This window comes from Macrotis lagotis, chromosome X (genome assembly GCF_037893015.1).
Source record: "Macrotis lagotis isolate mMagLag1 chromosome X, bilby.v1.9.chrom.fasta, whole genome shotgun sequence".
Taxonomy (NCBI): Eukaryota; Metazoa; Chordata; class Mammalia; order Peramelemorphia; family Peramelidae; genus Macrotis; species Macrotis lagotis.
Genome location: NC_133666.1, coordinates 189,197,010 through 189,215,643, shown reverse-complemented (window position 1 = coordinate 189,215,643; position 18,634 = coordinate 189,197,010). Strand labels below are relative to the sequence as shown.

The window sequence follows — 18,634 nt, the reverse complement described above, 5'->3', positions numbered from 1 at the left end:
AATAATCCATAAAGGCTGAATTAATTTTCAATGTAACTTTATTTGTATAATCTTCAGAAATTTACAGAGTACAGTTATTTATACAGTCTGATTCCATGTCACAATTCAAGACTTTTTCTTTAGGGACTATCATATTGGGAAAGGGATATTCAGAGGTAGAAAGTGGTCCTACAATCCAATCAGAAGGAAAACTTTGTTCTAAGAAACAAAACAATTCTTCTAAACTTCCTTGGGCTTGGGTCAGTTTAAACTGGCTCTGGGTCAGTTGAGGTTTGTCTATATCTTTAAACCGAGAACTTAGGGTAAAGGTGTTATGAACCTCCTGCATATCAAAACATGCCTGTTGGAGCTTGTCTTGGAGGCTGCTTGGGAGACCTTGAACTTTAGGTAGGAGGTCCATGAAAGCAGACTGTAACTTCAAGGCAAGGATTTGAGTCATGCCCAGAGCCCGGGTTTCCAGGAGCTGAAAAGGTAAGTATGTAGTTGTTTATTCTAGCAAAAATTCTATAATTTCTGAAAAAAAGTCTTATTAATATTCTTAGCCTATCACTTCTTTACTTGCTTTTATGTAGATTTAGATTCTGTGTATATGCATACAGATATCCAATAAGCAATTAGAAATGATTAATACTTTTAGGTTTGGTTTTTTTTTTTTTTTTTGCAAGGCTATGGGGTTAAGTGACTTGGCCAAGGTTACACAGCTAAGTAATTATTAAGTGTTTGAGGTTGAATTTGAACTCGGGTCCTCCTGACTCCAGGGCAGGTGCTCTATCCACTGTATCACCTAGTTGTCCCTGATTAATCCTTTTTTTAAGAAATCCTGGATTAGAAATTGGGAGACTTCATTTAAATCCCTGCTTTTTTTTTTTTTTTTTGCATAGTTCCAATAGGACTTTGTATCTCAATCTTCATCTGTAGAAGAAATGAGATGAATTTTAACATTTTTGCCAACAGTAAAAATATAAGACTTTTTAAAAAAATTTTTAGTACCACCACTCTTCTAGTTACTGAGGTCCGAAATCACCTTTGGATTAAGGTGGGGAGAAATTATAGCAAAAGGAAAGTCAATTTCTAAGGTCTATTGACTGAAAAATCTCTGGTCTCCCTATTATTCTCCTGCTTTAGTACCTTGTCAGCTATACTATTTCAATATCTTCATACCCAACTGATTTCTCTATTCCAATCTCTCCTTTAAAGCAAGGATAATTTTTTGGGGGGGATGTGAGAATTAGAGGTAATTAAAATTGATCAGGGTCACACAACTTGTGTCTCAAAGCATATTTGAACTTGAGTCTTCTTGACTCTAGGGTCAGTGTTCTATCCACTGTGACACGTAGATGCCCCCGAGTTATCTTAATGTACTGTTCCGATTCATAGCAAGAACATGTGATGAGTACTAGGGGTCATATTGGCATCCTACTTCTACTCCCCCCATTACCAGCTACATATTTACTGTCTTCATTTTCTTTGGGATGTGTTTAAGGGGTTCTGTGTAGGTCAGATCCTTTTCTTGAGGCATTTTCTTCCTTCTCTCATTTGATTCACCTGGCCTGAGGAATTTGTGCAGAATTAGTAAAGATGACTTACCTCTGAGATACCTTTTGATATTTCAATAAATTCAGACCTAAACCTTATCTGATCCTCCTGAGAATCTGCTTGTTTCTTCCTTTGATAGATGAAAGTGATGCCTCCAAGACTCCTTTCAGCTCTATATCTATGATCTTTTGATTCTAGGTCTTTCTTATATTCCCATTCAGCATGTTCTGCTATTTATGGAAGTCTAGCTTTCATCTTGATACCTTTCCTATAAGACTGTTCCTCCTCTCAAACATCCAATACAGGATCAGGAAGAATTGGTATAATACTTGTTTGCTCTCTATTCCTGCTACAACTACTGCATTTCAGCAAATAATTTGACTTTTAAAGTTCAGTCCCTGCTATCTAGTTACCTGTTGCTTGTCATCTCTGGACTGCCCTGCCAATCTTGCCCCTCTTAGCCCCCCCCCCCCCCAGCAAGACTCCTTGTCTCAGTCATATCCCAATCTCAGCTTCCTTCAAATTCCTTGGCTTTATAGCTTCAAGGTTCATATGACTTTTGACACCAAACTAGGCTCGGGTAAGGTTGATTTTATACTTAGTTCTTCTGTGTATTAAGGTGCTGTCACTTTAGATACAACTTCTTATGGGAGTTAAAAAAAAATCTGAAAAGTTTCCTGAGACTTGATAGTCTTATCCCTTAGAATCTTCTTAGTTTCTCTTCCTGATTAATCTTAACTTGTTATAATTTTGCCATTTTATTTTTTCCATGGTAATACCTATGAAGACCTCAGAAATCATGAGTACCTATTCTTAAGTGAATCATAGGTATGTTTTGCAAAAATATGAATAATTGGTAACTAAAATATTAGCAGTATTGAGGTCTCATGTTTATGAATTTACCTTGAACTCTTAAGAGCACTGTGTCATTTTTTCCTTAGTTTTCTATAACTCATTGAACACAATTATTCCTAGTTATTATAGTAAGTCATATATGGTCTTTATTAGTACCTTATAGTCTTGAGTTTTATAGAATAAAAAAGTATTAACTAAGATTTCCTGAACAGAAGCACTTTTAGAGTGTTTAATATAGTACATTAAAGACCATATTATCTACCAATCTTAACCTTTCTAGTTACCTATATTAAAATATACATTGTATTCAGGTCCTACATAGTAACCATTCTTGTAGTTACTCTTAGTTTTCAGTCTTGCCATTATCCCCGCCTTCTTCATTTCCCTCTATCCCATAGCAACTTGTAGAATCCATAAGATTCTACATCTTCAATCTGTTCTCATCTTTCTACTCTTGTGACTTCCATCCTGGTTCAGAACCTTGTTGCTCTACCAGACTGATATTGACAGCCTCTCATTTAGATTCTAGACCTCCCCCCCCCAACCCCCATCACTTTTTACAAGGCAACCAAAATAATCTTCCTAAAGGAGAAATTTGGATCTTTCCATGGTTTCCTGTTGTCTTTAGGACTTATGATTATCCATTTTTTTTGTTTACCATTCTGGGTTTATTTTGCTTTTCCCCCTTTTACATATTCCATTCTATCCAAGTTACCTGCTCGACATGGGATTCTTATCTTCAAAGAAGATAACAATACTTACATGCCTATAAAATACTCTCATCTGTCATGAGAATCCTGTTTTATTACCAGGTTTAATTCTTACATTATTCTCCTATGGTAGACTTTTCCTGATCCCCCAACTGCAAGTTTCTCCATACTTCAATATTTATGTGGTAAATTCTTCCTAGTTGAATACTTCTTGAAGTTTGAGGCTACTAGTCATTTGTTATACATAGGAATAATATAAATGTTCATGAGGTTACTCATCTAATGCCCAGATATCAATTTAACATTAACAATTCATATGCCTGTAAATCAGATACCTCTGTATCACCATCCACATTTTCTGACTGGCTTTTACTCCAGTTGATCCACAGCTCAAATAGTGCCTTATGGCAATTCTGCTGATCCTCAGAATCTTGTTTGCTTTGATAAGTCTGGTGGAACAAAGCATTTGGAAAGCTTGAAGATATGCATATACCTTTTAACACTGATCTTCAGAATGGACCTATGCTAGATTTATTGAGTTAGAAATGTACAATTCCTTCTTTGTAGTTGGAAGCCCGCCTCTCATACATGCCATAAGATAATTGCTGTAGTGGCAAGGCTAGCTTGGCTAAATGGAGTCTAGAAGAAAGCTTGCCTCTGCCCCTTTAACATTCCCCGATCACCCACAGATACAGCCACTCCTTCATCTCCTGATCTACCTTGCTATTTCAAGCAAGTGGGGCTTAACAAATAAGGTCAATGGCAGTCAATGTTGTACAGCATCAAGTGACAGTGTCCCTAACATAGGGTATAAGATCCTACCAGAACTAAATGTTTCTAATATGATCAATTCTGGGTATTAGATATTTAATAATTTAGTAAAGTGCTAAGTAGTAAAATAGTAAAGACTATCAAGTCTCAGGACACTTTTCAGATTTTTTTTTAACTCCTATAAGAAGTGCTATCTAATTTAATAATTTAGTAAAGATCAAAAGAATATTCAGAATGTTGAGAGACCTTTAGACCCTGTCAGATGAATAGACAATATTTTAGTCTAGACAAGTCATTAATATGATAGCCAACTTCAAGCACTTCTGCTAGCAAGAGTTTAGATTCCTTTTTTTAATTCTTTGCTGCTAGTATGAAACTAGGTGGGGGTAGGAAATGTAGAAGCTATGATCAAAGTTAGCTTTAGGTTATACAAAGGAAATTATGTATAGGGAGTGAGGGAGGGGGAACCTACCAATATTTAATAGCCTGCATTAAGAATAATGAATAGACTAGGTTTTTAAACAGAAGTTGGGGGACTGTTTGTGGGAAATGAGTCCTAAACATAGAAAGTCTTGATGAATCTATATGAGTTTCTATGTTAAATACTATAAGGTTCTTTAACTCACATTCTATAAAAAAAAGTCAGGAAGGAACTAGTTGGATTTAGAAGTAGATTAGAGCATAAAAAAAATCCTACCAGATCAATTGTTTCATACAGTTGGCACAAGAGTTGTCTGATGCTGTTCTTGGCACCTCTAATGATTTCCATAGCATTCTTATATGATTGGGGCTGGAGGTTGCTTGGCAGAGAACCTAATGCAGTGAAACAGCCTTTATCTCTTGAAGGGTCTTCATTAAAATCATCTTTGTCTTCCTCTGAAGATTCTTGGATGTCAGCTATATTATTTAAAAATTAGTAATACCACTTAAACAAGTAAAAATTTACTATGTACCTATGTATCTTAGGGTTAGAAGTACAAGAGGCAGCAAAAGATAGTCCCCCCCACCCCCGAGGATCTTAAGGTCTAATGGGGGAGTCAACGTGCAAATAAACACATGTAAAACAAGCTATGTTATGATAAAGAGTACATAATTAACAGAGGGAGGACTGATTAAGAGAGACCTTGACAATCTAGAGGATATTCCTTTTGCTTCCATTGTGAGGAAAGTTAATTATGTTACAAGATCAAATCCACAAGGACATCCAATTTTCCTTACACCAAAATGTGAGGAACTTAAAACAGTATCATATTCTTATTCAAGGCTGAATATATTACAGCTATAATACTGTACTCTTAAGCTTGTATGATTAATAGTATCTTTATGTTTAAAGGAAGCTAGATGACTAAGCCATAGATTATATAAGGAATCAGTCTAATCAGAAATTAATCAGACTAATTTTTCATTCAAATGCAGGACTGGATAAGGGAGAAGAATAGTTAAGTTATATATAGCTTTATAGTTGCTGACCCATGTCCTGTGAATTTGGGAAGTATTTATCTATGTTCATTTTTAATTCTTCTTGTGCTTGTTCTTCCTCTTGATTTTCAGAGGAAGATTGCTCTTCATTGCACATAGATCTTGAGCTAATATCACTGATATTTGCAGCATCCTCCTTGCCAGAGTGACCATTATTGGTATTGATTAATGAATCAGTTTTTTCCAGTGGTTCAGTTTTGTCAAGTATGATCTCTTCAGATGAATGTGGTTTCTAGAAAGAGAAACAAATTTATGATACCTTAGACTCTTAATATCTTGGTACTATATTACTTTTTAGCTTTTTCATATCAAATATTGTATCTTTCACTCAAACTAGATTTTTTGATCTACATATTCTATTATCTCATTTTTCTTGATGCTTGTGACCATTGGTACCAGGGGGAAATCTAACCTATCCTAAAGTTTAGAAATACCTTTCCAAAATTCCTAGGAATTGAAAAATGCTGACTGGATCTACCTGAATAAAGGTCAGGAAATGTTCCTATCTTTGTATCTCTAGCCCAATCACATTCCTTCTTGTACAAGCTTCTCAATAATGATCTTATTTATACCCTTTTAAATATTTTAGCTCTCAAGTTTCTTTGAGTAATTTCAGAGTTGCCTCTTATCTAATACTACTTAGAATTTGTTTTTATAGGTAAATTTTGCTTTTCTTTTATTGTTGTTAACATGAAGGTTCAAAGTTTAGTGTCAAAAAAATGAAAGGGCAAGTTGCTTGAAACTACCCATTTAGAAAATGAAAGAGTAGAGGCATATTTAGTTCTGAGAGAAGAGATATAGGAAAAGTAGATAAGAATCCAATTATGGGCAACCCCCCCCCAAAAAAAAATCCAGGTTAAATATGTTAGTGGTTTATCAGATGATAGCCATAAAGAATTAGAAATCAAGGGAAACCTTTGAAAACATGGGTTTGATAATAGAAGAGGAGGCTCTACATAAAAGTAGCAGGCTAAGGTTCAGACTCATGAAGTTTACTGTGATCTCTCATTATAGAAATGGGGTTTGGAGAAGTCTTTTTTGAAGCAAATGGCTAGTTAAAGGGGCAGATACAAGGTACAAGTCCTTTTGAAGGAATTCTCCCATTCTTGGTAGGAAGAAACTAGTTGGTTTTTCACATGCTTTTGATCCTTATAGATACAGCTGGGTGGTTCTAAGCCTGTAGTCAGAAGATTTGAATTCAAATGTGACTTAAGGTATTTACTAGATTTGTGATTTTGAGCAAGGCATAACCTCTGCCTGCCTCAGTTTCCACAACTGTAAAATGGGGATGAAAATAGTATTCACCTCATAGGTTTTTGTAAAGATAATAGAAAAGCACCTAGTATATAATATTCATTTAATAAATGATAACTCCATTCCCCCTCTAAAATTGATTTGAATATTTTAGTCAGTTACTGAAGACCAGGGTATGGACCTCCCTCTCTGGTAGATGAGGAAAACTTGAAATTTTACTTATATTACTTTTAATAGTGTTACTGTTAATCATGCCTCACTCCCTTGATTTTATACTAGGTTCAAACTCATTTTTATCCATATTAATTCTTTTTAATATTATAGTTTCACAGACTCTTTACTCTGTCCTCTTCAGTTTTCTGCCTTTGATTATATAGACACCACTAATATATTCAAGTTAGCTCCAATTCAAATAGTCTTTTAAGAAAAGGAATTTGTATAGAACCCTTGTTTAGTTCACCAGGGTTACAAATAAATACAAACTTTTGAATTCAACCTTGAATGCTTTAAATGTTTGGAAGGGCTATATCTCCTGGAAAGTCTATAAGAATCACTATGGATCATGTTTAACATGCCTAAACTTTCTTATTACTTCTTTCTTATAATGAACTCAGTGCCAAACTCTAATAGGATGCTATAAATTAAGACAAAGGGTTTTCATAGTGGAATTTGAATTGGCTCAGGCTTAGTAAAAATTACCTCCTCTGGTAGCTGTGGTTCACTCATTCTCTCTTGGATGATAGACTCACCTGAAGCTTAAAAAGAAAGCATTTTCGGTTAAAAATTGTAAGTTGTTAAAAGGGTATAGTCTCTAATAGTACCAGTAGTGACAAGTCTTTGAGTCAAGACTACCACATCTAATTTTCCCCTTCTGCCATTAAAAAAAAATGATAAATTCAAGGGAGGTGTCTATTTCACAAAAAGTGACTACATTAAATCCCAAGACTTGTTATTCTAAAATATTTTTTCATTAAAATGACTAATAATTCTATTCCATTTAGGTGATTTACAGCAAGAATCCAACATTCAGGATATCAATTCAATGCTATTCTTTAAGGCATCTTTACTTTTTACTGATCATTGCAAATACAAATATGTGTTCTGAGCTAGCATGCTATGATAGAAAGAATATTGAATTTGGAGTCAGAAATTGGACTAAAATCCTGCTCAGCTAATTACTACCCCTGTGACCTTAGATAATGACTTTCCCTTTCTCTGAACTCAGATAATTCATTTGTAAAATGGAGGGACTAGGAGATGATCCTACAAATCCTTTCCAGATACAAATACCATGATTATTCTCCAACACCTTAAGTTTGACAACAAAAGGTTTGAAAGCTCCAGCTGAAATTTTTCTGTAAGATTAGAATATTGTCTGTAGTTTTTGGGAAGAACCCTACATCAATATTGCTAAGAAAAGGAAATATTTCTATTACCTAGGGTTAGTACTTAGAGATCGTTTCTTCTGTATTCCCAGATATTGGTCTTCCTAGGCTATATCAATGAGAGCTAAGGAAAACCCAATAGTCAAAAAAAAAAGCTATTTTGGCCCAATTTTGAAAGTTATCAGAGCTCTCAACTAACCCTGGTTCATAAACATGAGATCTAGAGCTACTGAATGTAATATTTTCATCTTACTTCATTCCTGGCCAACAAGAGGGTATTTTGCTTGAATTAGTAGGCAAATGTCAAATTCAGATTTTAAACTATTAAGTAGACAGTACCATTTTACTTGGTCAATTTAAAATAGGCCAGCAACCAGACTTCTCTTTTAAGAGTCTCTACTAAGTATACCAGAGCCACACCTACTCAAAGCAATGTTCACTTAGTTTTGGAATTGAACCCATCAACAATCCTTTTGCATCATTAAACTTATCAGAGAAAATATCCTCCACCTGTGATGGGTTCCTTCCAGTTCCTGCAAAAGTCTTTTTTTCACTAAATAATATCTATATACTCCATGCAAGCCTCCCATGTGCCAGTAGTAGTTATAGGGCTAAAGCTATACTTGGGTTTTTTATTTTTTCAAGGCAATGGGATTAAGTGACTTGTCCGAAGTCATACAGGCTGGCTTTGAACTCAGCCTCCTGAATATCAGATGTGATATCTGGTTGTTTTTCTTTCCATTCCAATCTAAAAGGGAAGTATGTTTAATCATACCAGTATCAAAAAGACTTTACATTGTATTGGATGGAAATACTCTGGTGAATTCCATTTTAGCAGAAAAACACATGTGACCCAGCATGATAATAGAAAGAACATTTGATTAGGACTTAGAATATTTGGGTTTGAGTTTGAATCCTGTGAGAGCTGTCATGTTGGACAGGTATTTTTAAGAACTTAATTTGTTTCTAGGTGTTTCAGTGGTTAGAACACCCCTCATTTAAATATAATTCATGTGTTTATCATGGCATCAACCTCCCATGGTTTTCTTTGAGGGGGGGGAAGAACAAACATCGTCGTCATCACCACTATCACCACCAGGCCTGGCATCTGGAAGACCCAAGTTCAAATCTGTCCTGGTATGCTTACTAGCTGTGTGATTCTGGAGAAGTTATTTCACCCTATTGGCCTCATCTGTAAAAATGAACTGGAGAAGGAAATGGAAAAACCACTCCAATTATTTTTTCCAAGAAAATTCCAAATGGGGTCACAGAATTGTACATGCTGGAAAAAATGACTAAGCAACAAAATTGCTTCTCTATAAGATGGGGGAATAAATGCTCATACTGTTTAGTACACAGGATCACTGGGAACCAATTAAAATTAACATATGCAAAGAATAAGTTACCCAGTCCATCCAAAAGTATGAACAAATGATCCAAACTTTGTGTTTTGACCAAAAAGAGGTAAGTAGGGACAAAGCCTGCCAATATTTAAGGACACAATTCCAGTTGGTATCCCCATATCCTTTGAACCTTGTTTCTCAGGAAGAATTTACATCCTCTCCCCATTCCTCTCCAATATCTCCCCAGCCCTTTGATTCTGCTTTCATAAATGTGTATAACAGCATTAGGTGCCACACACAACATTGCATTTTGGGTCTGAGGGTGATTATTTGGGGGTCAGAAGAAGAAAAGAGGGAAAGTTTATCTGGACACAAAAAGGAACAAGGAAATCTTTCCCTACTTCAAGTTCCATAATTCTTCCACCTTGTCTGAAATAGCAATGCAAAAATAATATGAATGTCATCTAAAGATGTAAATGGTCCTGACCAACAGCAGTTTGACTTTCAAGAGACCTGTGAGGAAGGAGGCCAGAGAAGACTAGCAAAAGGTTACCAGATACATTTTAGGGATTGTAAGGAGGTTAGTGTTGTATTGTATTAGTGAGATGGCAAACTTGAAAGGGAAGAGGCCTGAACCTACTACCATACTAGAAATTGTGTAACCCCCTTCACTTGGGCAACATTAGCATTTTAGATGTTTAGTTCCTTTCCAAAGTAATTCATATTCTCACAGACCACTTATAAATTGGATCTTGCTTTACCTCTTTGAAATACATTAAGGAGAGTTGAAGGGTCAACTTAAAACTTCCTATTTTCACCCAAATTCCTTGTCTTTTCTTAAAATTTATTTTATTTCATTTAAGGCAATGGGGTTAAAGTGACTTGCTCAAGGTCATGATTTTTAAGTGTCTGAGGTCCCATTTGAACTCAGGTCCTCCTGACTCCAGGGCCGGTGCTCATCCACTGCACCACCTAGCTGACCCTCAATTTCCTAGTTTTATGAGCAGTCATATTCAATTCAAAAGTGTAAATACCTTCTAAAAATCAAATAAGAATTCTTAGCTGAGATCTAAGTTGCTTGAATTTTATACTAAAAAATAAGAAAAATCACCAAACAAAACCAAGTTGAAGAACTGATTTTATCCCAGGAAAGAAGTTACGATGTTGGCATCTCTCAGCCTCTTTCCCATCTATAAAATGGAGATAATATCATTAAGCTCATGGGGTTATTTTTGAAGTTCAAAAGTCATGATCTGGTGCAGCTAGGTGACCCAGTGGATAGAGTGCTGTCCCTGGAGTCAGGGGTATCTGAGTTCAAATCTGACCTCAGACACTTAATAGTTGCCTAGCTGTATGACCTTGGGCAAGTCACTTAACCCCATTGCCTTATATAAATTTTTTTTAAATCATGATCTATGTAATTTGCAAAACCACAAAAGAGCTATATGTGTGACATTATTATCATTTTCATCTCCTTCCTCTACATCTAATTGAGGGAGATGTTTGGAGAGGGAAGAGATAGAATCAAAGTACATGGGTCTCTAGGCCTAAGGTAGCAAGTAGAACTGATTACATATTGACAGAACTGTCACTATCTGCACCAAGACATGCAATATTTAATCCTAAATACTCCTTTTGGTCTATGACTATGTTCATTTCCCAGTGATTTGAGATTACTGAAAAGTGCTTGAGATTTTCCTCAATCAACTTTTACATCTTTAGGGCTTCTCAGTCATCTTTGATAAAGCATGCTCCATTAAAAATCCAAACAAACCGAACAGAAAATTAACCGATTCAAAACAATGGGTCTAGAGAAACTTTTAATTGAAAATCAGTTTGATACAAGAGACCTTATTTTCTGCATAGTCTATTCAGAGTTTGAGGCCAAGTTACAAACTCTTTTCCTTCAAGGAAAGGAGCTCATTTCTGAGAAGCATTTATTTAATTATACTTACACTTATTATACTTACACATCACAACCAATTAACTTGTTAAAATTACTTCAACCAATGTTGGTTAAATGTCTTCTTTATACATAGCACTAGGAGAGAAATCATTGAAATAACATGGTTTGATAATCTCTTCCAAGATATCGTGGTGAGGATGGGGGAAACAGTTTTGGATTTGGAGATCAGAAGACTTCAGTTCAAATCCTGATTTAGTTTTTATAAAAAGACCTTTTAGTAAGTAAATTAACTCTCAGGGATTTAATTTTTCTCATCGATAAGAGATTTGGACTACATGAGCTTTGAAGTGTTTTCAACCCCCAAGCTCTGAAATGCAATCAATCACCACCACCTTTGATTTGTTTGCTATCTATTTCTTATATTCTGACCTGGAAATTCTCTCTGGTTCTAGTCTTTTCTTAGACATACAATAAAATCCCTTCCCTGAGTAATAAATATGTTACTTCAAATTATCTTAAAAGTTCTCTACATAGCTATATTATGATAGACACTTACAACTAGAAATGTTTTCCCCTTTATGTTTCCCTAAGAAAATTGTTTTTCTTGCATAGGAGAGAATACCTCCACCGAATCAAAGGGCTAAATTGCGTTAGCATCACTCATTCTCCCTACTCACCTAGCAACAATCCCTGAGGATTCAGCCGCGGAAGTTATCTTGGCACTCTCATCATATATATACATTTTGGTGATGAGTGGGAGTCAAACCTATATCACCAGATGAAGCAAATAAGCAATCACCAAATTAGTTCCAAGTCCTGCTGTCAATGAAGGCTGTGAGGTGGATGGCAGAATTAGGAAAGAGTCATTAACTTGAAAGAGTTTTCACACCTGTAATTCTTACTGACAGAGCTTCATCGTCTTACTGAATTTTTAGTATATACTTCTTAAAAACACATTAATTTCTCCTTTTTGTTTTTATTTAATCTTTTTAGATCTAGCTGAACTATTTTTATTACTATATAAACTTGGAAATTTAAAAGATTTCCAAGTATTCTTTCCTTAAAACAACCTCCCTGGAGAACAAGACTATTTCACTTAAAACAGATAGAATATATGCTTACAAGTTCATCCTGTTGTTTAGTAGATGCAATTCTGTGGAAACATGGAACAGATGAAATAAGGAAGAATAATAAAGTCAAGGGGATTTCACTAGGATTAATGATGCCTTCTTTTTTCCTGTAAAGATCCAATCAGTCAAGTGATCTAAGAAGCTTAGCCAGCTCTGCCTGTTTGATGTTTTCCTGTATCTACATTGTTAACTAAAGTGTGTTTTCCCTGTCATTTAATATGGTATGGCAAAAATTAGTGCTGCAAAGTATTTCTAAGTAAATGATGGTAGAAAAGCAATTGAAATGAGACAAGGTGAGGGAAACTAGATGTGTGTGTGTGTGTGTGTGTGTGTGTGTATGTGTTCAATTGTAAAAGATAGCATGTTGTCTATATTTATATAAATGTCTATGCAGAATAAGTATAAGGGAATATGGAAGGGTGGTGGTGATTATTTGCAGCTTGGGAGGGAAATTAAGAAAGACCTAATATTTAGGGTGCTTCTGGAATTAAGTGTTACCAGAGATTTTAAAGGGAGTAAATAAGGAGTGAAGGCATGCCAAACTATAGGGGCAGTCAGTGAAAAGGCATTGAAGTATGCTATGCTAAATGTAAGGAGTCATAAGGAAGTCAATCTATCTGAAATGTTGAGTATATGAAGGGAGTAATGTATACTAAGTCTGGAAAAGTAGATTGAAATCAAGGAGTGAAGGGTTTTAAATACTAGGCAAAGGAGTTTCTCTTTGATCATTTGGATCATTAGGAAGAAATCACTATAATTTATTGAATTGGGAAATGGCATGCCTCTGCTTTAGGCAGTTATTTGGTAGTTATTTGAAGGATTGGAGAGAGGAGTCTGGAAGTCAAATTAGGTTGTTACTGTAATAGAACAGGTGACAAGGGTTAAGTGTCTGACCTAGGGTTATAGCAGTGTGCCTGGAGGAGGGGATAAATAAATGTAACCTATCCAAAGATGGTGATACCCTCAGTGGAAATAAGAAAATTCAGAAGTATTAGGTTCTGGGGAAAAGATGATTAGTGTTGTTTTAGGGTATGTGGAGGTGCCTATAGAATTATTTGTTTAAAGTGTCCTTTAAGTTGGTGATATAATAAGATTGATGCTTAGGAGAGAGATAAGCAATAAATAATGTATTGATCTGGGAGTCACCTAGAGAGAGATGATCATTAAAACTTTGGGAGCTGGTGAGATACATTGGTCTTTAGTTATATAATCCCCATCAGTGGATAGGAGATGTAATTTGGAACTTTGTGAAGATCATAAATGTTTATTAAAGAGAACACTTTGGTTAAAGGAGACTATAATAAGATTTGACATTTATGTATCATAGTGTGACTTATAACTTTATATAAATTATCTTGTGTGATCATCATAATAATTATGAAGTCAGTCATCATTATGACTTTTTAGAGGTGAGAAAACAATTTCAGAGGGACAAAGTGACTTGTCCAAAGTAGTTGTTTTATGACATATAAAGTAAGCTAGTTTCTCAGCAAGTCATTTGAAGCAATATCATGAGAGTTGGTCAGTTATTTAGATTGTATGAGAATCCAGCACTGAGAGTTTTCATATGGTGGTAATGAACACTTGACCTGCATGGAGCTGAACATCGTGGAGGGGGGAAAATATTCTCTCTCCAAACCCCATCTGGCAAGATAAACAAATCATATATATATATATATATATATATATGTATACATATATATATATATATATATATACATGAATGTATATGTGATATATTTAATAATTCATATATCACTGTGTGCTTATAAATATACATAATACATATACACATACAGGGTGGTGTAGGTACATTCAGGGAAGATTGATATCTCTGGTGTGAGGGCTGCCAGCCCTTTCCAAGGTTCCTTTCCACTTTTGGTGTCCACCTGATCCACCTCTCACCTGTGACTCCAAGAAGATGCAATATGCACAGTGGTAGTGGGCGCTAAATCACATTGAGGGTAACCAGGGCTCTCAAACTAATCAGTGAGTGTCTATGCCTAGTAACATTCTTCTGGTGAATGGAAGGATAAGAACAATTTCTTCCAATAACTGCGAAGGTGACTGAAGCAGGCTAAGTGGAGTGCTTAGAGCTTGATTAGACCCCAAGATGCCAAGGTCCATTGCATCTTGTACCATCACCAGTTGTCTTGTCTCTCTCTTGCCACTGGACTGTGATGACTCTGGAAGAGTGCAGCTCTGCCTCACTTAAACCCAATTTATTCACAAATCGAAAGACATCATCCATACCATATTACTATTTTTACCTATCTCAAGGTTCTGTGAAGACAGGCAAGTGACAAAGAAGCATGTGCAGATACACTGGGAGCTATAGTCACAAATCCGGTAGACCTGAAATATGTATAGTTCTCTCTTGTGTGAGAGAGCTCAGCTGGTATCTCATCCAAATAGTGGCCCCTAGTGAGATAAAGCTAGCAAATAAGGCCAGTTTACTGAAGTCAGAGGTGGACACACATTTTTCTGGAGTGGCTGCAGTGAAGGGGGACATCATGAAGCTGACATGGGTTTTGCAATCAAAAGTAATCTAGTTAACAGATTTGTATGCCTACCAAAAGGAGTGAACAACAAGCTCATGACCACTTGTAGGAAAATGCCTGGCCATCATCATCAGTGCCTATGGTCCCACCTGGTGAGGTCAAAGAAAAATTTTATGAGAACCTAAAGACTCTTATTATTAATGTACCAAAAGAAGAGACAAACTTATAATTCTGGGTGACTTTAATGCTAGAGGAGGCTCAGACTACTAGACATGGCTAAGAATCCTTGGGAGGAATGGAGTTGGAAATGACAACAACAGTGATCACTTTCTCCTGAATATTGTGCATCTCAAGACCTTCTCATTTGTCTTCTGTTTACTTAAATGCAAATAAAAAATTCTGGATGCTTCCTAGCAGCAAGCATTTCAATTTAATAGATTATCATAAGGAAAAGAGACATACAGGATGTGAGAATGAGGCAGGCAATGTGTGATGCAGAGTAATGGACTGATCATAGGCTTATTCTCTCCAAGGAAACTATTTGCATTCAAAGGAAGTGGTGACTCCAAGGCAAAATAACTACCAGAAGAATTAATGTCAAGAGACTGGAACAATTGCTCACTTGGAAGGAAAGTTGAACCAGTGCACATTTGGCAACAGTGGAGCAGAAAAGGAGTGGGCAGTTTTCAGAGATCTGGTATAAAGCACTGCATTTGCGTATCTCGGCCCGAACATGAACAAACATCAAAACTGCTTTGATGAAAATGTGAGTGGGGTGTGGAAGAGGAAATACAAAAGCTCTTAAAAGAAAAATGAAGACTCCATAGAATTTACCAGCAGGATAGTCCACCCCTCTCTAAGAAGGCAACATTTAATTTCCTCAAAAGAAAGTACTAGCAAAATTTAGAGAGAAGCAGGATTCTTGGTTCAGTAAAAAGGCTAATGAAATTCAGTTTTATGCTTAGAGTAATAATCTAAAACACTTTTATGATGCTTGAAGGCTATTTATGGGCCCAAAATGCATGTTACATATTCACGAACTCAGTGCTGATAAAGTCATATTGATTAGTGACAAGGACATGATCCTAGGGAGATGAACTGAACACTTACAGTGTTTTTTTAATTTTAAAAATTTATTTAGTATTTTATTTTCTCTCAGCTACTAGTAAAACCATTTTTTTAGGGTTTTGCAAGGTAAATGGGGTCAAGTGGCTTGCCAAGGCCACACAGCTAGGTAATTATTAAGTGTCTGAGACCGGATTTGAACCCAGGTACTCCTGAACTCTAAGGCCAGTGCTTTATCCACTACTCCACCTAGCTACCCAAAACCAATTTTTAACATTTGCTTTTAAACCTTTGAGTTCCAAATTCTCTCTCTTCCTCCTAACCCACTCCATCCTTCTTTGAGAAAGCAAGCAATTTGATATATTTATAAATGTGAGATCATGCAATAATTATGTTACGAAAGAAAATATACACCTCCCCCCAAAAGAAGCTTCAAGAAAAATAAAGTAAAAAAAAAGAATCTATTTTCTCTGAGGTTGGATTACATTTTTTAATCATAAATCCTTCAGAGTTGTCCTGGGTCTCATTGCTGAGAAGAGCTAAGTCATTCAAAGCTAATCATCCTATAATATTGCTGTTACTTTGTATACAGTACATTTCACTTTGCATCAGCTTATACAATCTTTCCAGATTTTTATGAGAGCATTCTGCTTTATAGCAGAATAGAATTCCATCATAATCCCATACCACAATTAGTTCAGCTATTCCCCAACTGATGGGTATCCCCTCAATTTCCATTTCCTTGCCACCAAAAAAGAGTTGCTATAAAAATCCTTAGACATATAGATCCTTTTCCTTTTTTGATTTTCATCCCTTTTGGAATGGCTTTGCTAGGTCTAAGGGTAAGCATGGTTTTATAGCCCATTAGGCATCGTTCCAAATTGTTGTACAGATTGGTTGAATCAGTTCACAATTCCACCAACAGTGCATCAATGTCTCATTTTCCCCTACATCCCCTGCCACATTTGTCATTATCCCTTTCTATCCTATTAGTCAATCTTCTAGTTATAAAGTAGTACCTTAGAATTCTATGAATTTAGAGGCAGCTAGCTGGTGCAGCAGAGAGAGAACCAGCCCTGGAGTCAGGAGGATTTGAGTTCAAATTTGGCCTCAGACACTTAATAATTGCCTAGCTGTGTGACCTTGGGCTAGTCACTTAAAAACCCCATTGCCTTAAATAAGTAAGAAAATTTAAAAAAAAAGAATTGTTTTGATTTGCATTTCTCCACTCTATAGTGAATTAAAACATTTTTAATATGGCTATAGATAGCATTAATAACTCATCAGAAAACCGTTCATTTCTTTTGGTCATTTATCAGTAGGGAAATGAGTTTTATTTTATAAATTTGGCTCATTTCTATGTTTAGAAATGAGATCTATATCTGAGAAATTTGCTTCAAATTTTTTCATACTTACAATTCCTAACATATTTCCCTCCATTCTATTCCCCTGCCACCCATTTATTCTATTCTCTCTCTCCTTTCACCCTGTCCTTCCTCAAAAGTGTTCTGCTTCTGACTATTCCCTCCCAGATTGCCCTCCCTTCTATCATCCCTCCCCCTTTCTTTTATCTTCTTCCCATCCTATTTTCCTGTAGACTAAGATATATTTCTATACACAATGAATGTTTATATTATTTCCTCTTTGAGCTAATTCTGATGACAGTTCATTATCTCCCCCCTGTACTTCCCCTTTCTTCCATTCCACGGTAAAAGCTTTTTCTTGCCTCTTTTATGTGAGATAATTTACCTCATTCTATCTCCCCTTCCCCTTTCTCCCAGTACATCCCTTTTTCACTCTTTAATACATTTTTTAGATATCATCCTTTCATATTCATCTCACACCTGTGTCCTGTGTCTATACCTATTTTGTCTAACTGTCCAAATAATGAGATCTATCCATATGAGTAATCAGTATCATCTTCCTATATAGGCATATAAACAGTTCAACATCATTAAGTCCATTAGGGTTTCTCTTTTTGTTTAGCTTTTTATCTTTCTCTTGAGTCTTGTATTTTAATATCAAATTTTCTGTTTAGTTCTGTTCTTTTTATCAGAAAAATTTGAAAGTCCCCGATTTCATTGAATGTCCATCTTTTCCCCTGAAAGAGTATACTCAATTTTACTGGGTAGTTGATTCTTGGTTATAACCCAAGTTCCTTTAACTTCCAGAGTATCATATTCTAAGTCCTACAGTCCTTTAATATTGAAGCTGCTAAATATTTTGTTATTCTGACTGTGACTACATGATATTTGAAATGTTTTTCTCTGGCTGCTTGCAGAATTTTCTTCTTGACTTGGAAACCCTGGATTTTGGCTACAATATTCCTGGGAGTTTTCATTTGGGTATCTCTTTCAGGAGGTGATGGTGGATTCTTTTAAGTTCTCTTTTACTCTCTGGCTTGAGAATATCCTTGATAATTTCTTGAAAGATGATGTCTAGGCTCTTTTGTTGATCATGGCTTACAGGTAAGTACAATAATTTTTAAATTATCTCTTCTGAATCTAATTTCCAGGTCACTTGTTTTTCCAAAGAGATATTTCATAGCTCTAATTTTTTTCATTCTTTTGGTTTTGTTTGATTGTTTCTTAATTTTTCATAAAGTTATTAGCTTCCATTTGTTCAATTCTAATTTTTAAGGAATTGTTTTTTAGGGAGCTTTTAAAAAATTTTGTTTTTGAACAATTACATGCAAAGAT

At 35.6% G+C, this 18,634-nt stretch overlaps 1 protein-coding gene across 1 annotated transcript; it reads right to left on the bottom strand.

Moving 5' to 3' along the window:
• Window positions 1-60: 60 nt before the first annotated feature.
• Window positions 61-11,934, bottom strand: LOC141497890 (perilipin-3-like). The gene is made up of 7 exons (XM_074200734.1): window positions 11,917-11,934; window positions 11,304-11,374; window positions 7,305-7,360; window positions 5,343-5,583; window positions 4,570-4,769; window positions 3,437-3,550; window positions 61-463 (listed from the first exon to the last, which is right to left on the bottom strand). Exons 2-7 carry the CDS (start codon window positions 11,305-11,307, stop codon window positions 62-64), a joined length of 1,017 nt encoding a protein of 338 aa, XP_074056835.1. The 5' UTR covers window positions 11,308-11,374; window positions 11,917-11,934; the 3' UTR covers window position 61.
• Between the last annotated feature and the right edge of the window lie 6,700 nt (window positions 11,935-18,634).